At 39.9% G+C, this 26,259-nt stretch overlaps 2 protein-coding genes across 8 annotated transcripts in view; one reads left to right on the top strand and one right to left on the bottom strand.

Annotated features, from left to right (window-relative positions):
• The first annotated feature begins 5,607 nt into the window (after window positions 1-5,607).
• LOC118654605 (COP9 signalosome complex subunit 8-like) lies at window positions 5,608-6,423 on the top strand. The gene is given in 2 exon segments (XM_036305990.1): window positions 5,608-6,197; window positions 6,199-6,423. Coding segments are annotated over 2 exon segments (636 nt in total). The 5' UTR covers window positions 5,608-5,630; the 3' UTR covers window positions 6,268-6,423.
• A 6,711-nt stretch (window positions 6,424-13,134) lies between these two features.
• GK (glycerol kinase) overlaps window positions 13,135-26,259 on the bottom strand; it is a 71,461-nt gene continuing 58,336 nt past the window's right edge. For 5 of the 7 annotated variants that reach the window (XM_036304284.1, XM_036304282.1, XM_036304283.1 and 2 more), the window contains 8 exons: window positions 24,941-25,019; window positions 23,807-23,903; window positions 22,901-22,985; window positions 22,024-22,144; window positions 21,757-21,900; window positions 18,881-18,961; window positions 16,973-17,059; window positions 13,135-15,154 (listed from right to left, as the gene is read on the bottom strand). In XM_036304284.1, the coding sequence (XP_036160177.1) occupies window positions 15,144-15,154; window positions 16,973-17,059; window positions 18,881-18,961; window positions 21,757-21,900; window positions 22,024-22,144; window positions 22,901-22,985; window positions 23,807-23,903; window positions 24,941-25,019 (705 nt within the window). In that variant the 3' untranslated portion in view covers window positions 13,135-15,143. Of the gene's footprint in view, window positions 15,155-16,972; window positions 17,060-17,997; window positions 18,059-18,880; window positions 18,962-21,756; window positions 21,901-22,023; window positions 22,145-22,900; window positions 22,986-23,806; window positions 23,904-24,940; window positions 25,020-26,259 lie in introns of all 7 variants that reach the window. The other 2 variants (XR_004966847.1, XM_036304286.1) reach the window with 2 other exon arrangements.

Consider the following 26,259-nt stretch of genomic DNA (forward strand, 5'->3'; position numbering starts at 1 on the left):
CTCTCGAAGCAGCATTCTCTGTGCACCTCCACACGTTTGTTCACCAACTCACAAGCTCTCCAAATCCCCTCCGTTTGGGGTTTTATAGAGGCCTCCTTACCCAGGCAAGAGTGCTTAAGTCATTAGCCATTAGTGATTGATTCAACCTCCAGCCCTTTCCCATCCCAAAGATTTGGGGGTGGGACTGAAAGTTCCAACCCTCTAATCATGTGGTTGGTTTCCCTGGCAACCAGCCCCCATCCCTACCAGACCTAGGGACTTTCCTAAAGTCACCTCATTAACATTACAAAAGACACCTTTAAGGCTCTCAACACAGGAAATTCCAAGGGTTTTAGGAGCCCTGTGCCAGGAACTGGGACAAAGACCAAATATATATTTCTTATTACAAATCACAATATCACATTACCAACTAGTTAAAGGTGGAAACAAGGCACACTTTCTTTTGGATAAGAATTGCAAAGGCAATCCATGAGGCTGTTCACATGGTCTATCAGTTCGCTTTTACCATGCTGTAAACCACTCCGAAAATGCAATAGCTTAAAACAACAATGATTTACTGTATAAGGTGGTTCCTCTGCTTCTAGCCTGTGGGCTCACACACGTCAGCTGTCTGTTCTGCTGCCTAAAAGCCCTCAGCTGAGAACTTATTGATTGTTCCACGTGATCTCATCTCCACTGGATAAGGCTGACTTTTTTAAAAATATATTTTTATTTATTTCAGAGCGGAAGGGAGAGATAGAAACATCAATAATGAGAGAATCATTGATCGACTGCCTCCTGCATGCCCCCTACTGGGGATCGATCGAGCCTGTAACCCAGGCATATGCCCTTGACCTGAATTGAACCTTCAGTCCGCAGGCCAATGCTCTATCCACTGAGCCAAACCTGCTAGGGCAAGCCTGAATTTTTTTTTTTTTAATTTATTTATTTTTTTTAAATATATATTTTATTGATTTTTTACAGAGAGGAAGGGAGAGAGACAGAGAGTTAGAAACATCGATGAGAGAGAAACATCACATCGATCAGCCGCCTCCTGCACATCTCCCACTGGGGATGTGCCCGCAACCCAGGTACATGCCCTTGACCGGAATCGAACCTGGGACCTTTCAGTCCGCAAGCCTGACTTCTTTACCTGGTGGTCTCAGGGCTCCAGAGAATAACAAGAGTAGCAATTCCCTAAGTGCTATCACTTTTCAAGCTATTGCTTGCACCTCATTTACTGTTGTCTCATTGGACAAAGCAAGTCACATTGTCTCTCCCTGAGTCATTGCACAAGAGGATCTCTCAGGGCCATGGATATAGAGAGCTCTGACCAAATTGGGGACAATTACTGAAACAACCTGCCACACATGGTTAAATTGTTTTAACTATGAGTGACTTCAAAACTCGGGGGTGGATTTGTAACCGGACAGCCAATGGGTCCGGGCCGCTGTCACTACTTGAGTCAATTCAGCAAAGACAGGTTTAAATCATATATGAGCATTTATTCCAATAATACTGGCAGTATGGGAGTGCAGCAGGTCATGTATGTAAATTTTCTCTGCCCCACCCCCAACCATAAGCCAGCTGCTTATATGGGGTAGAAGGCAAAGATTACGTGGGAGAATAAGAATTACAGGCATGGGGAAGTAGGCAAAGTATGATGGTTACAGGTTACAGGCAATGCAGGCTGGGGGGTGAGGGAGATCCAGAGGACTGGTGCCTCTGGGCACTTCCAGGATCAGATTACAGGCAATATGGGCTGGGGGTTGCAAAGGGAGGGTGCCTCTAGGACTAGATTGTTTCAGCCACTGGGTTGTAAATCTTTCCATAATGATAGGCAGTTCTTGGGAATTAGGATGGACTGATTCCGATGTTAGTTCCCAGTGCATACAACTCTCAGCCAGGTTAAAATGTGCTTTCTCTAATCAGAACAGAACAATCACAGTTAACAGAGCATGATTAATATTTCTTATAACTGTAGCTAGTCCCCAATATTCTATTTCTGCCCCTAACAGATTTCCTATGATCTCAGGGATTGATTTACCTTATATAGACACAATAGATTATTATCTAGGCACAACCACTATTTGACCTAGTGTTCTTTTTTTCAGAAATAGATTCTTATTGATTTTAGAGAGGAAGGGAGAGGGATAGAGAGATAGAAATATCAATGATGAGAGAGAATCATTGATTGACTGCCTCCTGCACACTGGGGATGGAGCCCACAACCTGGGCATGTGCTCCAACTTTGGAATCGAACAGTGACCTCCTGGTTTATAGGTCGATGCTCAACCACTGAGCCATGCTGGCTGGGCTTGACCTAGTGTTCCTGACCTAGTGTCTAGCTGTAGTGACATAATGTATGTTTTCAGTGGTTAAGACCAGAGCATAGTTAATTGATGCTCATCTCAGGCCTTGGCTGTCCTTCTGAACCAATATATATATATATATATATATATTAGAGACCAGGTGAACAAAAATTTGTGCACTTGGGGGGGTCCCTCAGCCTGGCCTGTACCCTCTCGCAGTCTAGGACCCCTTGGGGGATGTCCACTTGCCAGCTTTGGCTCGATCCCCGAGGGATCGGGCCTAAGCTGGCAGTCAGACATCCTTAGCACTGCCGAGGATGTGGGCACCACTGCTGCACTCACAGCCATCAGCCCAGCTTGTGGCTGAGCAGAGCTCCCCCTGTGGGAACACACTGACCACCAGGGGGCAGCTCCTGCGTTGAGTGTCTGCCCCCTGGTGGTCAGTGCACATCATAGCGACCAGTTGTTCCTGGTCATTCAGCCTTTAGGGTCAATTTGCATATTACCCTTTTATTATATAGGATATTGTTAATCCTTATGTGAGGATAATTTTCCATTGACTTTTAGAGAAAGTGGAAGGGAAGGGGAGAGGCACAGAGAGACATTGATGCCAGACACATCAGTTGGTTGCCTCCCCCATGTGCCCCGGCCAGAGCCAGGAATCCAGCCTGCAACTGAAGTAGATGCCCTTGACCAGAATCAATTGCAGGACCCTGCAGGCAGATGCTCTATCCATTGAGCAGAACTGGCCAAGGCATGAACTGCCATGGTTTTGATGCATCAATTCCCAAGCCAGCTCTCTGGCCACTGCAAGATAACTTCTTTGTGATTTCTTTTTGGTGCATCTAATGAGGAAATTTTGAATTATTTTCTGGCTTCAAATATCTTGTATTTGACTTCAAGTACTTCATGGATCACTATACATTTGCTTATGTAAGCTTTCCATTTTAAAAAATGTTCTTTCTAACAGACACTATGATATATCAATCAGCTATTGGTATGGAATGACAAAACACATTTCTATGGATACAACAATAAATGTTGATTTTGCTTACATGTCTGTGGGGCAGCTGGGGAGTCTGCTAATCTAAGGTGAACCTGGGTCAGCTCCCTGTGTTTCTCACTGTCCTTTATCTGTATGGGGTTAGCTAATAAGGATTTTCAATGACTTATATTTCATATATATATATAATTGATTTCAGAGATGAAGGGAGAGGGAGAGATAGAAACATCAATGATGAGAGAGAATCATTGATTGGCTGCCTCCTGCATGCCCCCTAGTGGTGATCGAGCCTGCAACCCAGGCATGTGCCCTTGGCTGGAATCGAACCTGTGACCCTTCAGTCCATAGGCCAACGCTTTATCCACTGAGCCAAACCAGCTATGGCGAGATGCCTTTTCTTTTATCCATTTTATTTATGAAATTAACAGAGACATTTTAGTTTGTCTATTATTTCTATACTTGTCAGTTGCCAGAACAGATGGGAAAGAAATTTCTTCACTAAACTAAGTTATCAAGTGTATCACTCACTGTGCCCTTTTTGTCTTAAGTATATGAAGACGCTCTTTCCTTTTCTGGTGTTATTATTCACAGAGGAAGAATTACCTTCTGTCCTCAACTTTAAATGAAAGTTCTAGACATTTATCAAACATCCAGCACTTTCAAAGGCTGCTCAGGCTACTTTGCCAGTTATCGGAGAAGCAATGGCCATGAAAATAAGTTCTGAAATCCCTCCAGAGAATCAGTGATGAAAAAGATTAATTACTCCTAGAACGGATAAATCTTCTGTGGTTGATGGGATAGGAATTTGCTAATTTAGAGTCCCCTACTTAGGTATAATTATGTATGCTTTATGGATTAATAATAAATATGAATGGCAGAGGTTACTGAAGTAGAAAATAAAGGCTTGAAAGTAAATACATCTGCAAATAGTCATCATAGCAACTTTGAGTGAAAGTGGGCCACACTTCTAGGAAGCAAGTCTGTATCATACACTAGAATGTGGAATCAAAGCTAACACCGTAGGATTGCAGGGTAAGTGGCTGAATTCCACGTCACTACTATTCCACTACCATCTTTTTAAAATATATTTTTTATTAATTTCCGAGAGGGAGAGGGAGAGATAGAAGCATCAAAGAAGAGAGAAAATCATTGATCAGCTGCCTCCTGCACGTCCCACAATGGGATCCAGCCCGCAACCCCAGCATATGCCCTGACTGGGAATAGAACCGTGACCTCCTGCTTCATAGGTCAAAGCTCAACCACTGAGCCACACCAGCTGGGCCCACTACCATTTCTAGAAGTGTACATTATTCAGCTTTTGGCCCCAGAAATGCACCTGGTAGAACAATAGTTAATCATGATCAGAAGAGAGTCAAGGATGCTAAGAAGTTTGGTTAAGAACATTGGCTTTGGGCACTAGCCAGTTTGGCTCAGTGGATAGAGCATCGGCCTGGGGACTGAAGGGTCCTGGGTTCGATTCTGGTCAAGGGCACATGCCTGGGTTGCAGGCTTGATCCTCAGTAGGGGTTGTGCAGGAGGCAGTCGAGCAATGATTCTCTCTCATCATTGATGTTTCTTTCTCTCTCTCTCTCTCTCTCTCTCTCTCTCTCTCTCTCTCTCTCTCTCTCTCTCTCTCTCTCTCTCTCCTTCTCCCTTCCTCTCTGAAATCAATTTTGAGTACGAACCACTCCATCGTCTGCTCCTGTTCACCTGAGAGGCCTCTGAGGCTCCCTTGCCAAGTCTCTGTAGGGAGAAGAACCTGAGTGTCACCTGTGGTGGAAACTCCGTGCTCTGTCTCCTTTTTTCCTCACTCACTGCCCTTAGAAGCATTTATCTCTTTCTCCCCCTCAAAGGGTTAAAAGGGGAAAAAAATACAGCAGAAACAAAACTTACTGTAATAGCTAAATAAATTATCTAGGCAGAGTGGAAATATTATCAACTAACTTAAAGAGTATTTCTGAGAATTAAATGTGATAATGTATGAGAAAGTATGTAAAGCAGTTAAGCTGGATATATAGCAACAACTCAATAAATATTATTATTATTATTATTATTATTGCCTAACTATCACCTCACATGAGCAACATTTTATAAACCAGAGGGTCAATATTTTATATTAAACTTTGCAGGCATTTCCCCCTGAAAACAGATTTAGATTAAAATTCTGGCTCCTCCTTCTCAAGGACATGCAGTGTTTTTTATACTTTGGTAACCTGCCTCCCAAGAGCTTCTGAATTTAATTTAGTCTATTCTTATTTCCCAAATGTTTACTTTATATGAGTAGGATTGTGCTAATTAAGATATTGTAAGGTGCAGGAGTGGGACCGGCAGGGAAGATGCCCGTGGCCGTCATGGCAGAAGGTGCCTTTAGTTTCAAAAAGTTGCTAGATCAGTGCGAGAACCAGGAGCTCGAGGCACCTGGAGGAATTGCTACACCCCCAGTGTATGGTCAGCTTCTAGCTTTATATCTGCTCCATAATGACATGAATAATGCAAGATATCTTTGGAAAAGAATACCACCTGCTATAAAATCTGCAAATTCTGAACTTGGGGGCATTTGGTCAGTAGGACAGAGAATCTGGCAGAGAGATTTCCCTGGAATCTACACGACCATCAACGCTCACCAGTGGTCTGAGACGGTCCAGCCGATCATGGAAGCACTTAGAGAGGCAACGAGGAGACGGGCCTTCGCCCTGGTCTCTCAGGCCTACACCTCGATCATCGCGGACGACTTCGCAGCGTTTGTTGGGTTCCCTGTGGAAGAGGCTGTGAAAGGGATATTGGAGCAAGGATGGCAAGCTGACTCCACCACAAGAATGGTCATGCCCAAAAAGCCAGTTGCAGGGGCCTTGGATGTCTCCTTTAACAGGTTTATTCCCTTATCAGAGCCTGCCCCAGTTCCGCCAATCCCCAATCCCCAACGAACAGCAGCTCGCCAGGCTCACCGATTACGTGGCTTTCCTCGAAAATTGACGCCTCATCTGCTTTACGATGACACCTCATCAGCGTTCCGTATCCTGACAAATGTAATTTTGTATTTTCAGTTTATTGGATGGATTAAGCACCTCGGCGCTCCATACTGAGTATGTGATAAAATACAGATGTAATATAAAGCATGTTATATATTTGTCCTTGCACATCATGCTGAGTAGTGGTGAGACAGTTCTCCTTTGGTGGCAGCTGGCAGTGTGGGTGAGGCTGCCAGGACGACGCAGTCAGCCTATATTTCCGGGACTCGTAGGCGCAGCCCCCCGCCTCACGCAGCACAGTGCATGGCAGCGTCTGTCCCACCCGCACCCGGTGCTATCCCATCCGGTTTGAGGAAGGCTGTCCCTGGGGGCGTTGTCTGAATTGGGGGTGGTCCTGAGGCACCCTCTTTGGAGAATATGCTCTCTTTTCTCCTCCGCTCCCACGAGTCACTGATATAGGATGATGAGGAACAAGAGACGTTTCCTTAGTGAACCAGATTGTTGGGTTCCTCCCTTAGTGTGAGTGCATCCGTTGCTGGCAGTGGAGGGCGTGCCGTGGAAGTGGGACTTGAGACACTTTAGACGCTTATGAGAAGTGTTATGTTGTGCTGTTTCTTCTCAGACGAGGGAAACGTGTATTGGGAAGAAGCTATTGAGATGAGTAACACTTTGTACTGCTGTATTGCAGCCTGCTGGGTGCTGTGTTTACCCCTCGGTTCAGTTCTGCCTTTTGGAAAAATACTGAACAAGTCTTTCATTTTTCGTGTGATAGCCCTCTGAATATTTGAAGTTGTTTATTGTATTTTCAGGTTAAAACACCCTCGAGTTCATTTATTTTGCATTTGTTCAATAAATATTTATTTGATTTCTTCAAAAAACAAACAAACAAACAAACAAACAAAAAGATATTGTAGCAGGGGCTTGCATTCTCCTATGGCAATAATCCTCATTCACATAGGGCATGTGGTCTGTTTGCTACAGAGTCTGTCTCTCCCTGTTTTCTTTCTAATATATTTTTGATTTCAGAGGAGAGAGGAAGATGGAAACATCAATGATGAGAATCATTGATGGGCTGTCTCCTGCACACCCCTTACTGGGGACCCAACCCACAACCCGGGCATGTGGCCTTGACCAGAATCAAACCCGGGACCCTTCAGTCCGCAGGCTGACTCTCTATCCACTGAGCCAAACCGGCTAGGGCTCTCCCTGTTTTCTTTACTTTCTCTCTCACCTCTTTACATTTCTTGTCTGGCCTCTGTGGGCATTTGACATTTCAACCTGGGCATAGGGCATGAAGGGACCAGGAGGATCCAGACGGAAAAAGTAAAACACCAGTAGACCCTCTTCCTTTTTAAAATTTTTATTTATTGTTAATCCTCACAGGAGGATATTTTTCCACTGATTTTTAGAAACAGTAGAGGAGAGGGGGAGACAGAAAGAGAAACATCAATGTGACACACATCAATTGGTTGCCTCCCAAATGTGCCAGGGATCCAGCCTGCAACTGAGGTACGTGTCCTTGAACAAAATTGAACTCAGAACCCTTCAGTCAGCAGGTTGACGATCTATTGAGCCAAACTGGCTAAGGCCTTTTTCTTTTTTATTTCAAAGAGAGAGAGGGAGATAGAAACATCAATGATGAGAGAGAATCATTGACCAGGGATCGAGCCCACAACCCAGGCATGTGCCCTGACCGGGAATCGAACAGTGACCTGCTGGTTCATGGGTTGACAATCACTAAGCCACACCAGCCCAGCCAGGCAACCCTCTTGCTTTTGTAACACCTTATCTTATCATGACTATTTTCCTAACTATTAAATAACATTTATTGAGCAATTGCTCATGACACCTATTCTAAGCAATTTGTATTGTTTCCCTTAACCCTCACAACTCTTAAAAGGTGGAGATTCTTATCTTTATTTTCTAGATGACGGAATGATGCAAGCAAGTTAAACAACTAGACAAAGGCCACAAAACTAATGACTGTCAAACCCAGGCAGAGCTCAAGATCATCACTTTTTCTTTCTTCTCTAGCTTTCACTCAGAGTCAAGGCAGCCTTCTCTGTAGTCTCCTGGGATAGGGGGTGAGGGAGTAGATCCTGTCCTTATCCTGGAGGTATAGTCTTTTTGGATCCTCCTGTAATGCTGGAGAAATTTGTATAAGACTTCCTTTATTTTGAATGAGCCCTAATTCTGGACTTCTGGATTCCAAGTGTGAAGCTTATTCAACTTTGGTGCTCTTATAGCTTACTAGAGGCCCAGTGCACGAAATTTGTGCACTGGGCGGTGGTGGTGGGGGGCGCATCATTCAGCCTGGCCTGCACCCTCTTGCAGTCCAGGAGCCCTTGGGGGATGTCCTACTGATGGCTTGGCCTGCTCCCCATGGGCATCCTTAGCACTACCACAGAGGCGGGAGAGGCTCCTGCCACCACCACTGTGCTCTCCAACCATAAGCCTGACTCAGGGCTTGTGGCTGAGCTGTGCTCCCCCTGTGGGAGCGCGCTGATCACTACGGGGCAGCTCCTGCATTGAGCATCTGCCCCCTGGTGGTCAGCGCGTGTCATAGCAAACGGTCATTCTGCCGTTTGGTCAATTTGCATATTAGCCTTTTATTATATAGGATATCTCTGATTACAGGCTATCATTTCCAAATTAAAAATTAGCCTGGAGGTTCACTACTGTCTTTTCAGCTTTTCAATACTTTTAAGGTAAAGATTTTTTAAATTGATTTTTAGAGAGAGAGGAAGAGAGAGGGGGGAGGAGAAACATTGATTGCCACCTCTGAGCATCACCTCCTGCAGGGGACTAGGGATTGAGCCACAACCAGGGCATGTGCCCTGACTGGGAATTGAACCAGCAAACCTTGGGTGCACCGGCCCAATCCAGGCTTACCAGCCAGGGCTACTATTTTGACATTTTGTTTTTTTTTTTTAAAAAAATACTTTTATTTCAGAGAGGAAAGGAGAGATAGACATCAATGATGAGAAAGAGTCATTAATTGGCTGCCTCCAGCACACCCCACACTGGGGATTGAGCCTGCAACCCAGGCACATGCCCTGACTAGGAATCCAACCGTGACCTCCTGGTTCATAGGTTAAGGCTCAACCACTGAGCCACACCATCAGGGCTATTTTGACATTTTTGAATGAGCGGGTTTATCTAAATAAGCTAGTATGATAGATAAATATTCAATAGACTATCTGCAGTTTTTCCTATGAAGAGGTAGAGTCAGTGTTCCCTTCCCTTGAATCTAGGCCAGCCTTATGATTTGCTCTGACCAACAGAGAGCAATGGAAGTGACATTGTGGAACTGCCAAAGCCAAGGCCTCAAGAGGCCTTACAACTTCCACTTTGCCCTGTTGGAACCATGGGGGAAAGTTTGAGCTACCCTGCTGGCTAGGCAAGATGGAAAACAACTTAGGTGCTTAGGCCAGCAGCCTCGGCTAACTGCCAGATGGTTAAGTGAGGTCAACTGGGGCCAGCCAGCCCCCAGCCAACTTGTCATCTGACAGTATGCCCACGAGTGATCCAGACAAGACCAACAGAACTGCCCTCACTGAGCTCAGACCAAATTGATGGTCACAAAATTGTGACCAATAAAATGGTTATGGTGTAAATCCATGAAGTTTTGGGGTAGTGTCCTATGCAACAATAGATAACTGATATCCCCAGCTATCAAAAACTACAACTACCCTAAACTGAAAATTTGATGTTAAAAAAGTCACTAACCTAACTTTTTGTTATTGTTTTGAGAAGGTATTTACATAAAGCTAACAACCTAAGTATATTTTACTTTAGTAACCAAATATTTGATGTTGGAATTGAATTTTAATCCCTTTTCCCTTTTGATCTCAGAAAATCTTTAAGCACATTAAGTTAAAATGGCTAAGTTCATTTGGATATACTAAAGTCAATTGATCACTAAAGCATGTAAGACAAACTCTACCTTCCTTTCTCCAATACCTTCCCCAAGGGGACTAAAATTAGCACCACTAAAAGCAATTTTAGGAACAGAACTCATTATTCCTTAACCTAGAAACCTTAAGGCAGAGAAAGGAACAGTATATCTCTGAGACCATTCACATAATTGCAAGTTAGCATCTTACTGTTTTGGATTAAAACTTTTTGATTTCAAAAATATATTTTTATTGATTTCACAGAGGATGAGGGAGAGATAGAATCATTGATTGGCTGCCTCCTGCACACTGCCTATTGTTCCCTGACCAGGAATTTAAAGGCGACCTCCTGGTTCAACCACTGAGCCACACTGGCCGGGCTGGATAAAAACTTTGTAAATGTCTTTCTACAGCAGAGCTCCAAGAAGTTTTGGAAGCAAGGCAATGTTTCACTATGCCTTAGCATCTATACATCCACAATTATATTTCTCGCTAATAGTACAATGCAAAAAAAAAAAATCATTGCTTCTCTTAGATAAAATTAATTTGGATTTCTTAATTCCAAAGTAGTCTTGCACAAGATAGGACTTCCATTACAACACTGAATAGGAGTAATAAGACATCCTTGGTGTTTCCAATCTTAGGAGGAAAGCATTCACTCTTTCATCATTAGGCATAATATTAGCTGTTTTCTTATGTACCCTGTATCAGGTTAAGGAAATTCCCTTCTAATCCTAATTTTCAGATTTTAACATAAATGGGTAATAAAATTTTTTAATATTTTTCTACATCCATTGATATGATCATTTTTAATTCAGTCTATTATATGATGAAGTACACTAATTGATTTATCAGTGTTGATTTGTAAATTCTGGAAATTAGCCCCACTTCATAATAAGGCATTATTCTTCTTATATACTGCTGGATTTTTGCTATTATTTTAAGGATTTAAAAATCTATGTACATGAGAAATATTTGTCTATACTTTTCTAGTAATATATTTACTTGGCTTTGGGCTTAGGGTAATGCTGGCCTCACTAAAAGAATTAAGCATGCTACTGTCTTATATTTTCTGAAAAAGATTGCAGATTACTTGTATTATTTCATCCTTAAATGTTTGACGGAATTTACTAAGAAAAATATCTGGGAATAGGGTAGGAAAAAAATGATTCATTTTAAAGATAGCATTAGAGATCTCTATGGGTACCCTGGACCACCAGAAAGATAAACAAGTGGGAACTAGAGCAAATCAAGCCTGAAACATTGTGGGAGGCAAAAAATGACAAACCTGAAGCTGTCCTACTTCGGGCAAACCATGTGAAGGGTCCTTGGGAAAAGATAATAATGCTGGGAAAAATAAAAGGCAGCAGAACAAGAAGACCAAATATGAGATGGATTGGGTCCATAAAATAAGTCATAGGATTTGCAACAGCATGGATGGACCTGGAGAGCATTGTGCTAAGAGAAATAAGTCAGTTGGAGAAATAAAAATATCACATGATCTCACTCATTTGGAGAATATAATGAACAACATACATTGATGAACAAAAACAGATCCAGAGACAGAGAAGCATCGATCAGACCGTCAAACCTCAAAGGGAAGGCAGGGGAGGGTGGGGGTAAGGGGGAGAGATCAACCAAAGGACTTGTATGCATGCATATAAGCCTAACCAATGGACACAGACAACAGGGGGGTGAGGGCATGAGCGGGGGGGTGGGAGCAATGGGGGGGGGGTAAGGACAGATATGTAATACCTTAACCAATAAAGAAAAAAAAAGTCATAGGAATGAGTCTTCAGGAGCTGAGCAGGGCTGTTGAGGACAGGACATTGCAGACATCATTCACAGGGTGGCCAGGAATTGGAGCGGGACGCAAGGGCATGTAACACAAGTGAACACTATTAACAGCTTCTTCTATGTCCTTCCAGCATGGGCAAAGATCCTAGCCATCTTTTTTAAATGGAAAGGTAATACATGCAATCCTCTGCACCTTGCTTTTCCTCTTTTCCTGGATGTTTCCATGTTTCTAGACAGTATCCTCATTCTTTCTGAAGCTATATTTTCTATTTTGTGGCTGTACCACAATTTATGGATAGAAGTAGAGTACATTATGCTGAGTTTTCCAATGGCTTTAAGGAGCTCTTCGTACACCATACTGTGCACTTAAAAATTTAACAGGGCAGATCTTGTATGAAGCATTCTTACCACACGCACACAGCAAAAGGACACAAGGAAAGTTTTGGAGGTGAAGGAAAGATTTATTACCTTGATTGTGGTGATGGTATGATAGGTGTATGCATAGGTCCAAACTCATCAAATTACATGCATGAAATATGTCCAGTTTTCTATATATCAATTATACCTCATTAAAGCTATAAAAATAATTGTTGTACTATTAGGTAGACACTCTGAAGTAAATACCACCTACTCTACTGCCAATGTTGTTTCTTTGCTATGACATCTTTCATTTGGTGATTTCTTCTAAATAGGTATCATTTTTCATTTTTGCATGATATCAAACACCCATAAACCAAAGAACTGAGCTTCAGGCACTTCAAAAGAAACACACTAAAAAATTCAGAAGCAAAGATCCATTATTTTACCCATCAGTTAGAGAAAAAAAGATTAAGGTGTGGGGTATTGAGTTGAGGGAGTAATGGTATACTTGACTCCACCAACTAATGCAGGTAGAGAAAAATAAGCATAGAATGAAACTAGGAAGTCATTGTCAGTCAACGAGAGACCCTTATTGATAAAGGCTGCTAACCTTGCTGGGGTATTTTCTGCATAGACAGTGTAGTCTTTTGTAATAGGATGATTGAGGTGCTCATCATTCCAGAAACGACTTCCTCGACTGTTGGTTCTTTCTGCAGAATGTGCCTGATCAAGTGCTAATAGCCGAGTTTCTCATTTCCTAAACATCTTTTTTCATTTGATTTAGAACTAAGTTATAGACTGCAAATGAGAAATGCAAGTAAGAATGAGGGGTCAATTTATTTTAAGCACATTTATCATGAAATATCAATGTGTACAATTTCAAACATTTACAAATATTGCCATTTATAGAAAATTAATGTAATCTTAATGTTATCTGAACAGTGATTTTCACAATTATTTACAATGAACTGAAACTACCTTTGTAGAAACATCAGTATGTTTAAAAGTACCCTGCCACAAAGTAGTAATTTCACAGTACCTTTCTTTAATATTTATGTCACGAAAGTGGCAGCAGCATCAATAAAAACCCAGCAGATTCAACAATTTAGAAACAGCACAACGAGCACTGCAAATTCAAGTTAGCATTGATTCCAAACAAAACTTTTCATATTAACATATAAATATTTTTCCATTTTCAGCACTGATTGAATAAAATAATTAGGAGGCAGTATATTCTTACTTGCAGTAAACAGCAATTAATTTTAGGATGTTTTTAAAATTGACATTAAGAAGCTACATTAGGCACACGCAATACTAAATATTTTGAGAAATTCTTGGTTTCATTGGAAGCCATTTCTAATAGTAAACCTTTTAAAGTTTTGACAGTAAGCAGAGGTAATTGTCATCCCAAATAGAAATTATAATTGCTTATCAGCAATTAATAACATATTTGGGTGGAAAGTGATCTTGGCTTTATTTCTAACGGTGTGTGTTTTTTAACTTAAATTTTTAACCTTTTTTGACATCCCCTCAAAAGGATCCCAAATATGTTTAAGATTATGTTAAATGAAAATAACTTCATATGGACTAGTACTTGTGTTTGAAAACAGTATTTACTATAGCATTCCACAGTTTTCTCTCTTTAGCATATATCCGGCTAAAAATTTTAAATAAAAATGTAAGGTATAAGAAACATAGTTGAAGTCACAATAAAGTCTATTTTCTTTTATTGACATAGAACACATACTTTAAATTTCAAATGTTGGCTCTTTAAGAAAAAGTTTCTCCTGGTAAATAATATGTATAACTGCTGCCCCAAAACATATACAGCTGTTTTCCCCAAAATATTTATACACATAGTGGTCCACTTAAGACCAGCCCCATTATAACCTACTGAATACAATGTGCTTTTAATTTATAAATGGGATACCTTTAGTATATAAAATATATAGGCATGTATGTACTACATACAAAGTAAGAAATATAAAAAGAAAAAAAGTGTTCTTTTCTACAAGATCCGGACACAAATTCAGTGTAATTAGTGAGGCCATGTAAAATGTACTCTTAGTTTATAAATGGGCTACCCTCAGTATATAAAATATATAGGCATGTATGTTATACATATAAAGTAAAAAATATAAAAAGGAGAGATGGGGAAAAAAAAGAAAAAAAGTGTCCTTCCCTATAAGATCCAGACAGCAATGCAGTATAATTAGTGATACCATGTAAAATGGCTGAAGAATTTTGATTTTGGCAAATACTTTTCAGAAAAATAGCTAAGCTACGAGAATACTAAATTTTCATTTTAAGGATTTAGTAGAGAATTCCACTTAAACAATCAGTGAAGATTCTGTGGGCTTCCTGCATATGCAGAAAAGAGAACTTCGGGGTTCTGCTAAAAAGAAACACAAAGTTGCTCATTTTTAGTCAGTTAGCAATAACCCCTTGATCAAGTGTGTGTAGTGCAGAGAATCAAATCCTGGCCCACCAGCATCTGACTGTGCTTGAGGAAAGCTGCCAATGGACAGGATCTGGATTCTTCCTACATCTTAGAGGAAATGGGGCAGGAAGTGATGGCAAAGGAGGGGTCAGCTCCAAAGATGGCTGGTCCAATCTTATGATTGATGTTAAAAAACACACCCATGTTTCTATAGCATTCTTTCTGCTGCATTTTCTTTATTTCGAGCCACAGGTCAACTTCGAGGGTCATGCAGCAAATGGCTTATAAATAAAATCAGAGTCTATGAATAGTGTCATCAGAGTAAGAGAATCGCTGGAGTCTGTTAGGTAAAGAGCTCGCACCATTGGAATCCATGAGTTCTATTATTTATAGGATACCTAAAATGGGGGACAAAAACCATGTCAGTAATAACATACATGCAATTCAGGAGTTAAAGCAATGAAGACTATTTAATCATTTATAGAGTTAGAAATTCCATATGGTTTCTAAAAATTGCTTCACAGTTAAAAATGCAGCAAATATAACGGCCAATTCCAGAATTAGCAAATATTAACACTATTGCTAAATGTTTACCAAGGCAAACAATTCCACTGTTATCAAATCTCAGCCTATGTTACCAACAGAGAACCTAAAGATGCTACCATATTCATTTTGGAAGCCTAGGAATTTGGAAACTTAATGTAACCTTTAGCTTAGAGATATGCTACATGGCTCAATTTTCATAGACAGCAGCCCTTTCCATCCTGTCATGGTACCAAAGGGGAAACAGGGGGAAAAGAAAATCAATGAAAACTTTTAGTTGCAATGTTCTTTTCTTTCCTTTTCCAGATGATCATTACGCAGCCAAAAATATGGCAGGATACTGAAAAAATTATAGAACTTTCCCCCGAACAGCATATACATTTCGTTACAAATTTAAATTATAGTTCTTCTGAGGAATATTTGCGTCTTACACCAAGAAAATAGATATCTGCTAATTCAGTCAAGATGTATATATACAGCCCTAACCGGTTTGGCTCAGTGGATAGAGCGTCAGCCTGAGGACTCAAGGGTCCCAGGTTCGATTCCGGTCAAGGGCATGTACCTTGGTTGCGGGCACATCCCCAGTGGGGGATGTGCAGGAGGCAGCTGATCGATGTTTCTCTCTCATTGATATTTCTAACTCTCTATCCCTCTCCCTTCCTCTCTGTAAAATATCAATAAAATATATTTAAAAAAAAAAAGATGTTTATATACAGAAGACCTCTGTAAGGTATAAAGCATTAATACAAACATAAGGTATTGTTATTATGGAAACAAAAGATTCGAACAAATTCATCCCATATGTGAAGAATACAGAAAAAGGCAATCTTAGTTTTAAACTCTCATGCAAGTAACCCATATTTTATGATTAATAAAAAATAATCTAATGTTCTGATATAATTTTCATTCCATATTTATTTATAGCACTAAACTGATGATGGCAAGCTAAATTAAGGCTTATCAGATTTCTACAAACAGATGTTTCCCCCATATCAATAAAGCTTAAATTTTAAAACTAGGTCATCATCTAATTAATTAAGAGAAATAATTGAACTCTTTCTCTAAGCATGAAGACTTTTAAAATGCTTCACTTTCTTGGCAACGTATGGAACAAGTTGTTTCAATTTAAGTGATTAATTTGAAGAAAAATTGAGCTATCATGAGGAATGGCTTCCAAAATGATGGTTATCTTTAAATGAATATAGGTTACACAATTTATTTCATCACATGCTGAACAATTTTACTTCCATAAAAATATTCAGTAAAAGTTAAGGTGTAAAAATAATAATTCAGTTTTAATTCAACCCATTTATTTAAGCAATAATTTTTAAAACTTCAGTTCAAAAAATGTATTTTTTTAAACTAAAGCAAAAGTGACTACACATTTTCCCCAGTTTTGGTTTTACAGATACTCTGCTAATATTCTGAAAGTCCTGTCATTTAGCATTAAAAGTAGTACTTTCACTTCTGCTCATTGCTATAGTTGACAACACAATGCCTCAGTCCTTAATTTTGACTGCCACAAAACATTAATTAGTCTAGTTAGACCCTTAATGGATAATCCAGGTTCCTAAGCATAGGAAGAATGAAAAATACTGAAAACTTTCTGCTGCGTTATATACAAACATATTAATGCTAACTAATAAAATTGTCTAATTTAAAGAGTAACTGACCTGAGATGTACCTTGCTCCGATAAACATTATCATGCTACTCATTATAAAAAAGCCCAGGGGTAGACTACAGAAGATACTAGGGTCACCTGTGGTCATCCAAGTAGAAGGGATTTCCCGTCAAGCAAACCAAAAGAGAGACACATAATTACAATATTTGTGTTAAGAATCACATGATAGCAAAACACAATAAGTTATAAAAATAGTATATTCATAAAAGCTAGCAAAGAGTTATTACTTCAAAAATATAATCAATATTAAAGCTTGTAACAATTAACAGACAATACAGAGAGCATGCCACAAGTAGCCAAGAACATAATGTAGACCATATGCCTTCCACTGGCAAAGCCAGAGAAAGTCAATGGAGAACTTTTTGGGAGGCTGTTGATTTTAGCTTTCTTCCCCAAAAGTTACAAAATAAGCAATCCAATTCCCCCCAAATTCAAATTATAGATGCTTTGGCTATCAGAAAAATTATATTAACCTACTATAAATAAATCTCAAACCTTATTGGTTTTGTTTTCTTTTATTTAAAAAAAAATAGAATTCGGCATATAAGTAAATGCACCTGACTGTTAATATTACTCTTATTTGAAAACTAAATTGTATTAATGTACATTCTAAAAAATTGTCCGAGTACATGATTATTTTGATGTTTTCTAACTGAAAATAAGAGATCGGAGAAAAAAGGGTATTACACTTACTTAGGAGAAAAAGCAAATCTTCAAGTAGGAACATCCAAGACTAAAAATACAGATCATAGTGATCCGTGGGAGTGAACAGTTCCAGAAGCTTCTCCTAAAACCCAGATGCTTTAAAAGTGGTTTTGGCCCTGGCCAGGTAGCTCAGTTTTTAGAGCATCAAGGTTACAGGTTTGATCCCCGGTAAGGGCATAAATAAGAAGCAAGCAATAAATGCATAAGTAGAACAAGAAAGTGATGTTTCTCTCTCTCTCTCAAATCAACAAAAAACAAATAAAAAGTGGTTGTAGGGGTGGAGGTGGGGAAAAAAGTGGTTCTATACCTACTTTGGTTTGGAAGGCAGGTTATATTTCACTTATAAACTCTTCTTCAGCAAAGTATATGCTTCTGTAAATAAATTTCATTACGTTCCAAATCTTATATTTAGCAAATAAAAAAAATATTGTTATATTAAAGGCCTGTTTAAGGCTGTTTAAATAGCACAGGCATATTAAAGGAAGCTTAAGGCTGTTTATAACTAAACTAGAGGCCTGGTGCACGAATTCGTGCACAGGTGGGGTCCGGCTGGCCCACTCGGATGGGGGCCCATTGGGCTAGGCTGCTGGGGGGAGGGGCCACAGGCAGTTGGCGGCCAGCACACCCCTGATTTGGGTGTTGGGGGCTGATTGGGGGCTTGGTCGCCTGGGGAGGGGCCAATCGGGGCCTGGAGCAGGCTGGTTGGCTGCCAAAGTGCGTGTCATAGCCACCATTCATTCTGCCGTTCTGATGGCTGGGCTTTTATATATATATAGATGGTTTACTACTTCAACTGAATACTTTCCTACCTAAGCGATTATTAGTTCAGGTCATGAAGACGGCCCCCCAAAAAGGTAAAGTAAGACATTAGGAGGAAAAAAAACAACAAAGATTGTAGTTGATTGTTTTTTCATTAAGGAGAAACTAGAAAAACAAGTAGGAACTAGAAATAATTTTACTTTTAGAAAACAAAGCAATAAATCAAAGTACTAGAAATAAACTAATAAGATGGCAGGATGTGTGCATAGCAACCTGATAATTTACACTATGTTTAGAACTTAAAGTGTTTTCAGAATGTTAGAAGCTCTAGATATATGGTAATACAGCTTTGGTAAGTATAAATAGTCAGATGCTTAAATAAGCTATTTAAAACATAGTGAGACAAAGTGGTAATAATAATAAAAACATAGTTACCGCTTTCCGAAGACTCAGCTGTAACCCAGCCCATTGACTTCATCACAGCTTTCTTCCAGGTAGAAAAACGAATTTCGCTTTCTAGAAATAGAAGATAGGAACAACACACACACATGAAAGGCTGTTTACTGAGATGTTTTAAGCACTATACTTATGTTCACTCAGAATCCTTGACAAATTGTTACACATATTAAACTAATGTGGGACTTTACCAGGACTCCGATTTGAGAGTACGGTTGATAGTGATGGCCAGTGACTGGGAGACAGGCTGCCTGCTGAGACTAGGCCATTTGTAAGCTCTAAACAAATATTTGCTGTAAGAATGAACTATTGCCTGGCCGGTGTTGCACAGTGGTTGAGCATTGACCTATGAACCAGGAGGTCAGTTTGATTCCTAGTCTGAGCACATGCCTGGGCTGTGGGCTCGATCCCCAGTAGGGGGCGTGCAGGAGGCAGCCAATCAATGATTCTCTCTCTTCATTGCAGTTTCTCTCTCTCTCTCTCTCTCCCTCTCCCTTACTCTCTGAAATCAATAAAAATATATTTAAAGCCCTAACCGGTTTGGCTCAGTGGATAGAGCGTCGGCCTGAGGATTGAAAGGTCCCAGGTTTGATTTCGGTCAAGGGGATGTACCTTGGTTGTGGGCACAACCCCAGTAGGGGGTGTGCAGGAGGCAGATGATCGATGTTTCTCTCTCACTGATGTTTCTAACTCTCTATCCCTCTCCCCTCTTCTCTATAAAAAAATCAAAAAAAATATCTTTTAAAATATATATATTTTTAAAAACAAAACAAATACAAAATAAACTATCTGCATCTAGTTGCCCATTTGTGAGTGTGCGTGTACACATGCATGCATGTGTGCATGTGCATGTTGTGGGAAGACCAGAGGGACTGATGAAGGCAAGGACAACAGACATAACTGATCAACTCTGGGGTAAGGCCTTAAAAATTGCAAAGATAGTTCTTTTCAGGAAAACAGTGATCCTCAACTCTTTGCACAAAACACTTCCTAGATTTAAGAGTGGGATTAGCATCTCAAGACCATATACTTGCTGTGAACATTATTTGCTTATTAAAAAGTTGATTTTTTTTCAGAAGTGTAAAAAATTTTTCAACTTCATATTTTATCCAATATTGCAAAAGTGAAAAATTATTTACAGATAGAATATCAGATTTTGTAACACATTTCTATATCATGGTACATGGCATACTGCTTGACTTTAAAATAATTAGTATTACAGTCCATTTTCTTGTATACGGAAAAGAGTGAATGAAATTAAAAAGCACTGACATAGTCTTCTAGAAAATTAAAATAAATTTAGAGCTTATTTCCCAATAGCTCAAAATTCACTTTGATGGTATTTTTATGCATAGGTTTTCAAATATATATATTGATTTCAGAGAGGAAGGGAGAGGGAGATAGAAACATCAATGATGAGAGAGAATCATTGATTGGCTGCCTCCTGCATGCCCCACACTGGGAATCGAGCCTGCAACCTCGGCATATGCCTTGACTGGGGAATCGAACCGTGACCTCCTGGTTCAGAGGTTGATGCTCAACCACTCCAGTGGCCGGCAAACTGTGGCTCACGAGCCACATAAGGCTCTTTGGCCCCTTGAGTGTGGCTCTTCTACAAAATACCGACTTCTGCGCATGGGCCACGAAGTTTCAATCGCACTGTATGTGCGTGCCCACATGTGGTATTTTGTGGAAGAGCCACACTCAAGTGGCCAAAGAGCTGCATGTGGCTCACGAGCCGTGGTTTGCCGACCACGGCACTAAGCCATGCCGGCTGGGCCCACTTAGGTTTTTTTTTTAAGTTATAAAACCAAATTCAATATATATATGAAAGCATATTATTGTACTAAAATTTGTTTCAATTTAAGAGATGAATCACTATACTATTTTAATAAAGGTGTCATTCAGAACTTGGGCCTTAGTTTAGTTTGTTAGAAAGTGAATAAGAGCCCTAGATGGCTTGGCTCAGTGGATAGTCAGCCTGCGGACTGAAGGGTCCCAGGTTCGATTCCAGCCAAGGGCACATGCCTGGGTTGCGGGCTCAATCCCAAGTAGGGGGTATGCAGGAGGCAGCCAATCAATGAGTCTCTCTCATCGTTGATGTTTCTATCTCTCTCCTTCTCTGTTCCTCTCTGAAATCAATAAAGAAATAAAAAGAAAGAAAGTGAGTAAGACATTTAATGCTCATTTATTTAAACTGTTGCTGCTTTTGTCTGGCTAACCCTGCTGTGCTTATGAGTTACCAGAATATCGTATAGCTTGGCTAATCATGTCCTAAAACTGGGCTATTGGCACCAAAGATGATCCTGTGTACACATTAGGGGTGGGTGGCTGATAGATCTCCTTCTCCCTTTCATAAAAAAGGCTATTCGAACAAGCTAGAACTGATGGTGTGGTAGTGTTATCCTTCTATACAAAAGAACTGTAAAAATGTGAAGAGTAAAGATGTGATTTTATATATTTTTTTAGATATTTTTATTGATTTCAGAGAGGAAAGGAGAGGAAGAGAATGATAGAAACATCAATGATGAGAATCATTGCCTCTTGCACGCCCCCCACTGGGGACTGAGCCTGTAATCCGCACATGTGACCTGACCAGGAATTGAACTGTGACCTCCTGGTTCATAGCTTGAAGCTCAACACCACTGAGCCACACCAGCTGGGCTAGATTTTTTTTTTTAATAAGAAACGATTTCTCTCATGCACACTCATTCAGTTAAGCCCAATACGCTTAGTAGCCAAACTTGAAGCAGTAGCTTTTGTTATTGTCCTTAGTCCCTTAATTTATGAATACACAGAAAGGCAAGCTCTCTGTTCACAGTACACCATGAAAAGTTTCATTTTTTCAAATGTACCCTCAGCATTGATCTGGGGTTCAAACCGCTCCACTGTGACAGCTGACAGATCCTCAGGTTCCAGACTCCAAACACCAACTCCTTCTGCAGCCCCTGCTGCCATGGCGGCTCCCAGGGCAGTGGTTTCTGGCATGGAAGGCTTCACTGAGAGGACAAAGGACATCGAAAGTAACATCAACAACTTTGTATTTCTTACAGATGCCTAAACACCAGCTCCTCCAAAAGAAACATTAGTCTCATAATGTAAAGGAATAAAGGTTTACTAACCTACTGGGATATACAGAATGTCTGCTTGTAGCTGCATAAGAATTTTATTGTTGGTCATTCCTCCATCTACCTGCAGATGACTGAGTGGAATTCCACAGTCACGGTTCATGGCATCCAGAATCTGAAATAAACCAACGTAATGAACATAAACCACTTCATATTAACATCCCTAAAAATGTTGATTTTCTATCCAAAAAAATGCTCAAGAGCTTCCCAAAGCCTATAGAATAAAATTTAGACTCTTATTATGGTCTTCTAAGCCCTCTTTGTTCTGGTCACAATCAACCTTTTCTCTCCCTACACGTCTGTACTCACTCAAACCAAAAAACTCTATTTTATGCCCAGGTTCCCCGCCTCAATGACTGTTAGTGCTATTCCCTTTGCCCAATGTGTCCCACTGAGCGTCCCCCCAATCATAAAATGCCCAGTGCCTGGCAGATGACAGGAACTCAGAAGGTAATACCAGCTGGCAAAAAGAACAAAAACTTACATTCATCACATTAGTGTTTAAGCAGGTTTAATTTTTGATTAAGTATTTAATAAGTATTTAAAAATGCACAAAATTTCTGACACGCATATGTAATTTGTTTAAGAATGATAAAAGCAGCCGGAACCGGTTTGGCTCAGTGGATAGAGCGTCGGCCTGCGGACTGAAAGGTCCCAGGTTCGATTCCGGTCAAGGGCATGTACCTGGGTTGCAGGCACATCCCCAGTAGGAGATGTGCAGGAGGCAGCTGATCGATGTTTCTCTCTCATTGATGTTTCTAACTCTCTATCTCTCTCCCTTCCTCTCTGTAAAAAATCAATAAAATATATTAAAAAAAAAAAGAATGATAAAAGCAGATTAAGCATAAGAAAATAAGCCCATATTTATTACCTCTCGGGTTTGGAAACAAACAGCTTCTAATGCAGCAAAAGCAATATGGCATTTATTGGTGAACTGAGTGAGCCCACAGATGATCCTAAAAACACAAATATTTTTAAGATTAGAGTGATAAGAAATGAGTCATCAGTCTGAAATATCCTGAATACAGAAAGGCTGAATTTGTTAGGAATGTGCAGGGGGAAAAATAGAAATTAAGAACAACAACAGAGGTGGGGGGGAGAAGGGCTCCTAATATGAGGTGACAGGAGAAGATTTGACTTTGGTTGGTGGGCACAGGGTGCAATATACAGATCTTGTGACATAGAAACCCACACCTGAGACCTATATATTCATGTTGACCAATGTCACCCCAATTTAATATATAAATTAAAACCAACACTGGACATAAACATTAAGTAGCTTAGAAAGTCAATGTGGTCCAAAATCCTGCACCCACATATGAAAAAGTTCATGATCCATATAAATAGGTGACAAAAATATAAAACCAAATCAGCATTTATCGAGATGATATCCCTTGGATACAGAACTTGCAGATGCCTTGAAGATAAAAAATAATAAGCCCTCACTGGTTTGGCTCAATGAATAGAGCTACAGCCTACGGACTGAAGGGTCCCAGGTTCGATTCTAGTGCAGGGCACATGCCTGGGTTGCAGGCTTGATCCTCAGTGTGGGGTGTGCAGGAGGCAGCCAATCATCGATTCTCTCGCATCATTGATGTTTCTATCTCTCTCTCCCTTTCCCTCTCTGAAGTCAATAATAAAAAAAGGTAATAACACTAATATACATATCAACATGGTGGGGGCTTATTGGCAGATGATTCAAAATAATTTGAAAATAGGTAGGAAACTCTTGACTAATATTAAACCCACAAAAGCATACCTTATTTTAAATTCTTACCCTCTTGCACTGGGCTCCCAGTAAGGTGCATATAACCCTGAAAACGCTGGGACGAAATAGCAGCCATAAGAAGTACCTACTTCTTTAGCAAGTTTTTCTAACATTAAAGAAAAGAAAAATAAAAGTCACTCTAATATATTCTATTTACTTTAGTCAATAAACACATCCATTAAAAAATTAGGAGGACAGGACTTTTTGTTTCCTAGTCATTAGTACCATAAATATTCATTAGTACCATAAAATGTTCCTAATTATAGCAGTATGCTAGAAGGAACCAAAATAAATTGCTCCACATTGAATACCACAACTAAAATGTAACCTAGCCCCCCAAAATAAAAGAACTGGATTCGTTTCGTTAAGGTACTTCAGCTCATTTCCACTATTTTTAAGGTTGTTGACTGGAATAAGAAGAAGTGGCCTCCAATGCATCCATAATCAAATATGTGTTTCTGATTATCTCACCTTCGGGCAAAATTAAACAAGTCAGATGAAAGTGTGGGTAGGTGAGTTCAAAATAATTATCCATAGCCCTAGCCGGTTTTGCTCAGTGGATATAGTGCTGTCCTGGTCAAGGTTCTGGTCAAGGGCACATGCAGGGGTTGCAGGCTTGATCCCCGGTAGGGGGCATGTAGGAGGCAGCTGGTCAATGATTCTCTCTCATCATTCTATCTCCCTCTCCCTTCCTCTTTGAAATCAATAAAATATTTTTTAAAAATAATAATTATCCATAAATCGAAAATAGCCACATTAATACTTAATTAATGGAGTTAATTATAGTTACTAGAGTTTTAATTCTCACTCTAATTCAAGAGTTAAAGCTCTTTCTCATCGGATAAATTTAACTGGACTACTTCCCCTGAAGGTTCTGGCAAATCTTTGGTGTTCGATTTTACACTTGATTAAATTTTATGCCCTACTTTGCCAGTTTAATAATAACCAACTCTAAATATGTTAATTCATTGTTTTACAAATCTTCACAAACTAGTCTTTTATGTATAAATGAAACTAATAATAGGGATCCATATATGTTAATATCACACATAGGATAAAAGCGCAAAGACTAACAGATTGCAAAGATAAAATATTTAACATTTTCGTTATTCAGCTTCTAACCCTTTGTTAGAACATACTCACCAATTTCGTCTGAGCTGTTTATAATTCCAAGATTGTCTCTTAGCCAGCGAATGACAGCACCGGCTATAGCTACAGAACCCTATGGAAAAAAAAAGGAATCCAAGAGAAGTATATGCTATCACTATAAAAAGTTTTACTGCGCATATTCTCTGTGTATGACACTACCAGATGAATAAAATTTAAAAAATTTCAGCTTTGGAACTCCTGACCCATGGGAATTGTGAGATAATAAATACATGGGCACGGTTTAAGCCACTGACATTTGTGGTGATATCATTATACAGCAATCGTTAACTAATGCATAGGCTTATACCTAAAATAGGATAGCTGGCTCAAGAGGGATAACAACTCTAAAATCTTAACACTATAATCATAAATTGTGTAAAAGAAGAGATGGGAGAAAGGACATTTAAATAAACCAAGGTGGGGGATACAGGAAACCCCCTTTGAAGCTCATATTTAAGCAGAAAAAAATGGCATAACATAGGATTTGGTAATGTAAACAATATTTATTGAGTGTCTACTTCTACTACATGTCAGCTGGCTGAGGTGGCGTGATAAAAAAGACAAGTAGCCTGGCTTCAGGGTATTTATATCCTAGTGACAGAATACAGCACACAGAAGGCACAGATCCTAAATAAGCTCTAGTTCATAATCATATTAAAGCCCCCAAAAGGATTCTGTTTTATGAAGTAATATTTATAAACAGATGAACAAGGGAGGAAACACAACTTCTGGAAGATAATGCGCTATTAATAGACAGCACAAGGAAAGCAGAAACACTCAACTGTCCTATTTCACTTGTCTTTTCCACCACTAAGAAAAAATTTCCAACTAGAAACAGCGTGACAAATTTAAGCAGTTAAATACGCGTTTAAAGTCTTAGAGCAAGGGAAGGGTCATGTGACCCAATTCCTTTTCACGGAGAGTGAAAATGGGAACCATGTCAGGCCCAGATGAATCACACGCCAGGAGGATGTGTAAACACAGAGGATCACAGGCAAAATGTAACAAGAGAAAACTGAAATAACACACGCTGACTCATATATAGAAAAGATGTGGACAGAAACAGAAATGCATGACTTAAAGTCACAGCATGATGGATTCTGATTCATTTCTCTGTATGTCTGGGAGCAGGAGTGGTGGCTGAAAATTGGTTCCTCTGGAGGAAAGGGACCCAAAATGCTTGGTATAAAAGACAAGGAATAGAATCAGCTTCAGTGCTTGAAGCCAGGGGCTAGGTGGCGATCTCCTACCAGTGTAGGAACGCCTGCAAACAAGCAACTGTCCACTTGTTGCCTAAGGCTACTGCTTCATAG

The sequence above is a fragment of the Myotis myotis genome, unplaced genomic scaffold, assembly GCF_014108235.1.
Source record: "Myotis myotis isolate mMyoMyo1 unplaced genomic scaffold, mMyoMyo1.p scaffold_m19_p_4, whole genome shotgun sequence".
Lineage (NCBI taxonomy): Eukaryota > Metazoa > Chordata > Mammalia > Chiroptera > Vespertilionidae > Myotis > Myotis myotis.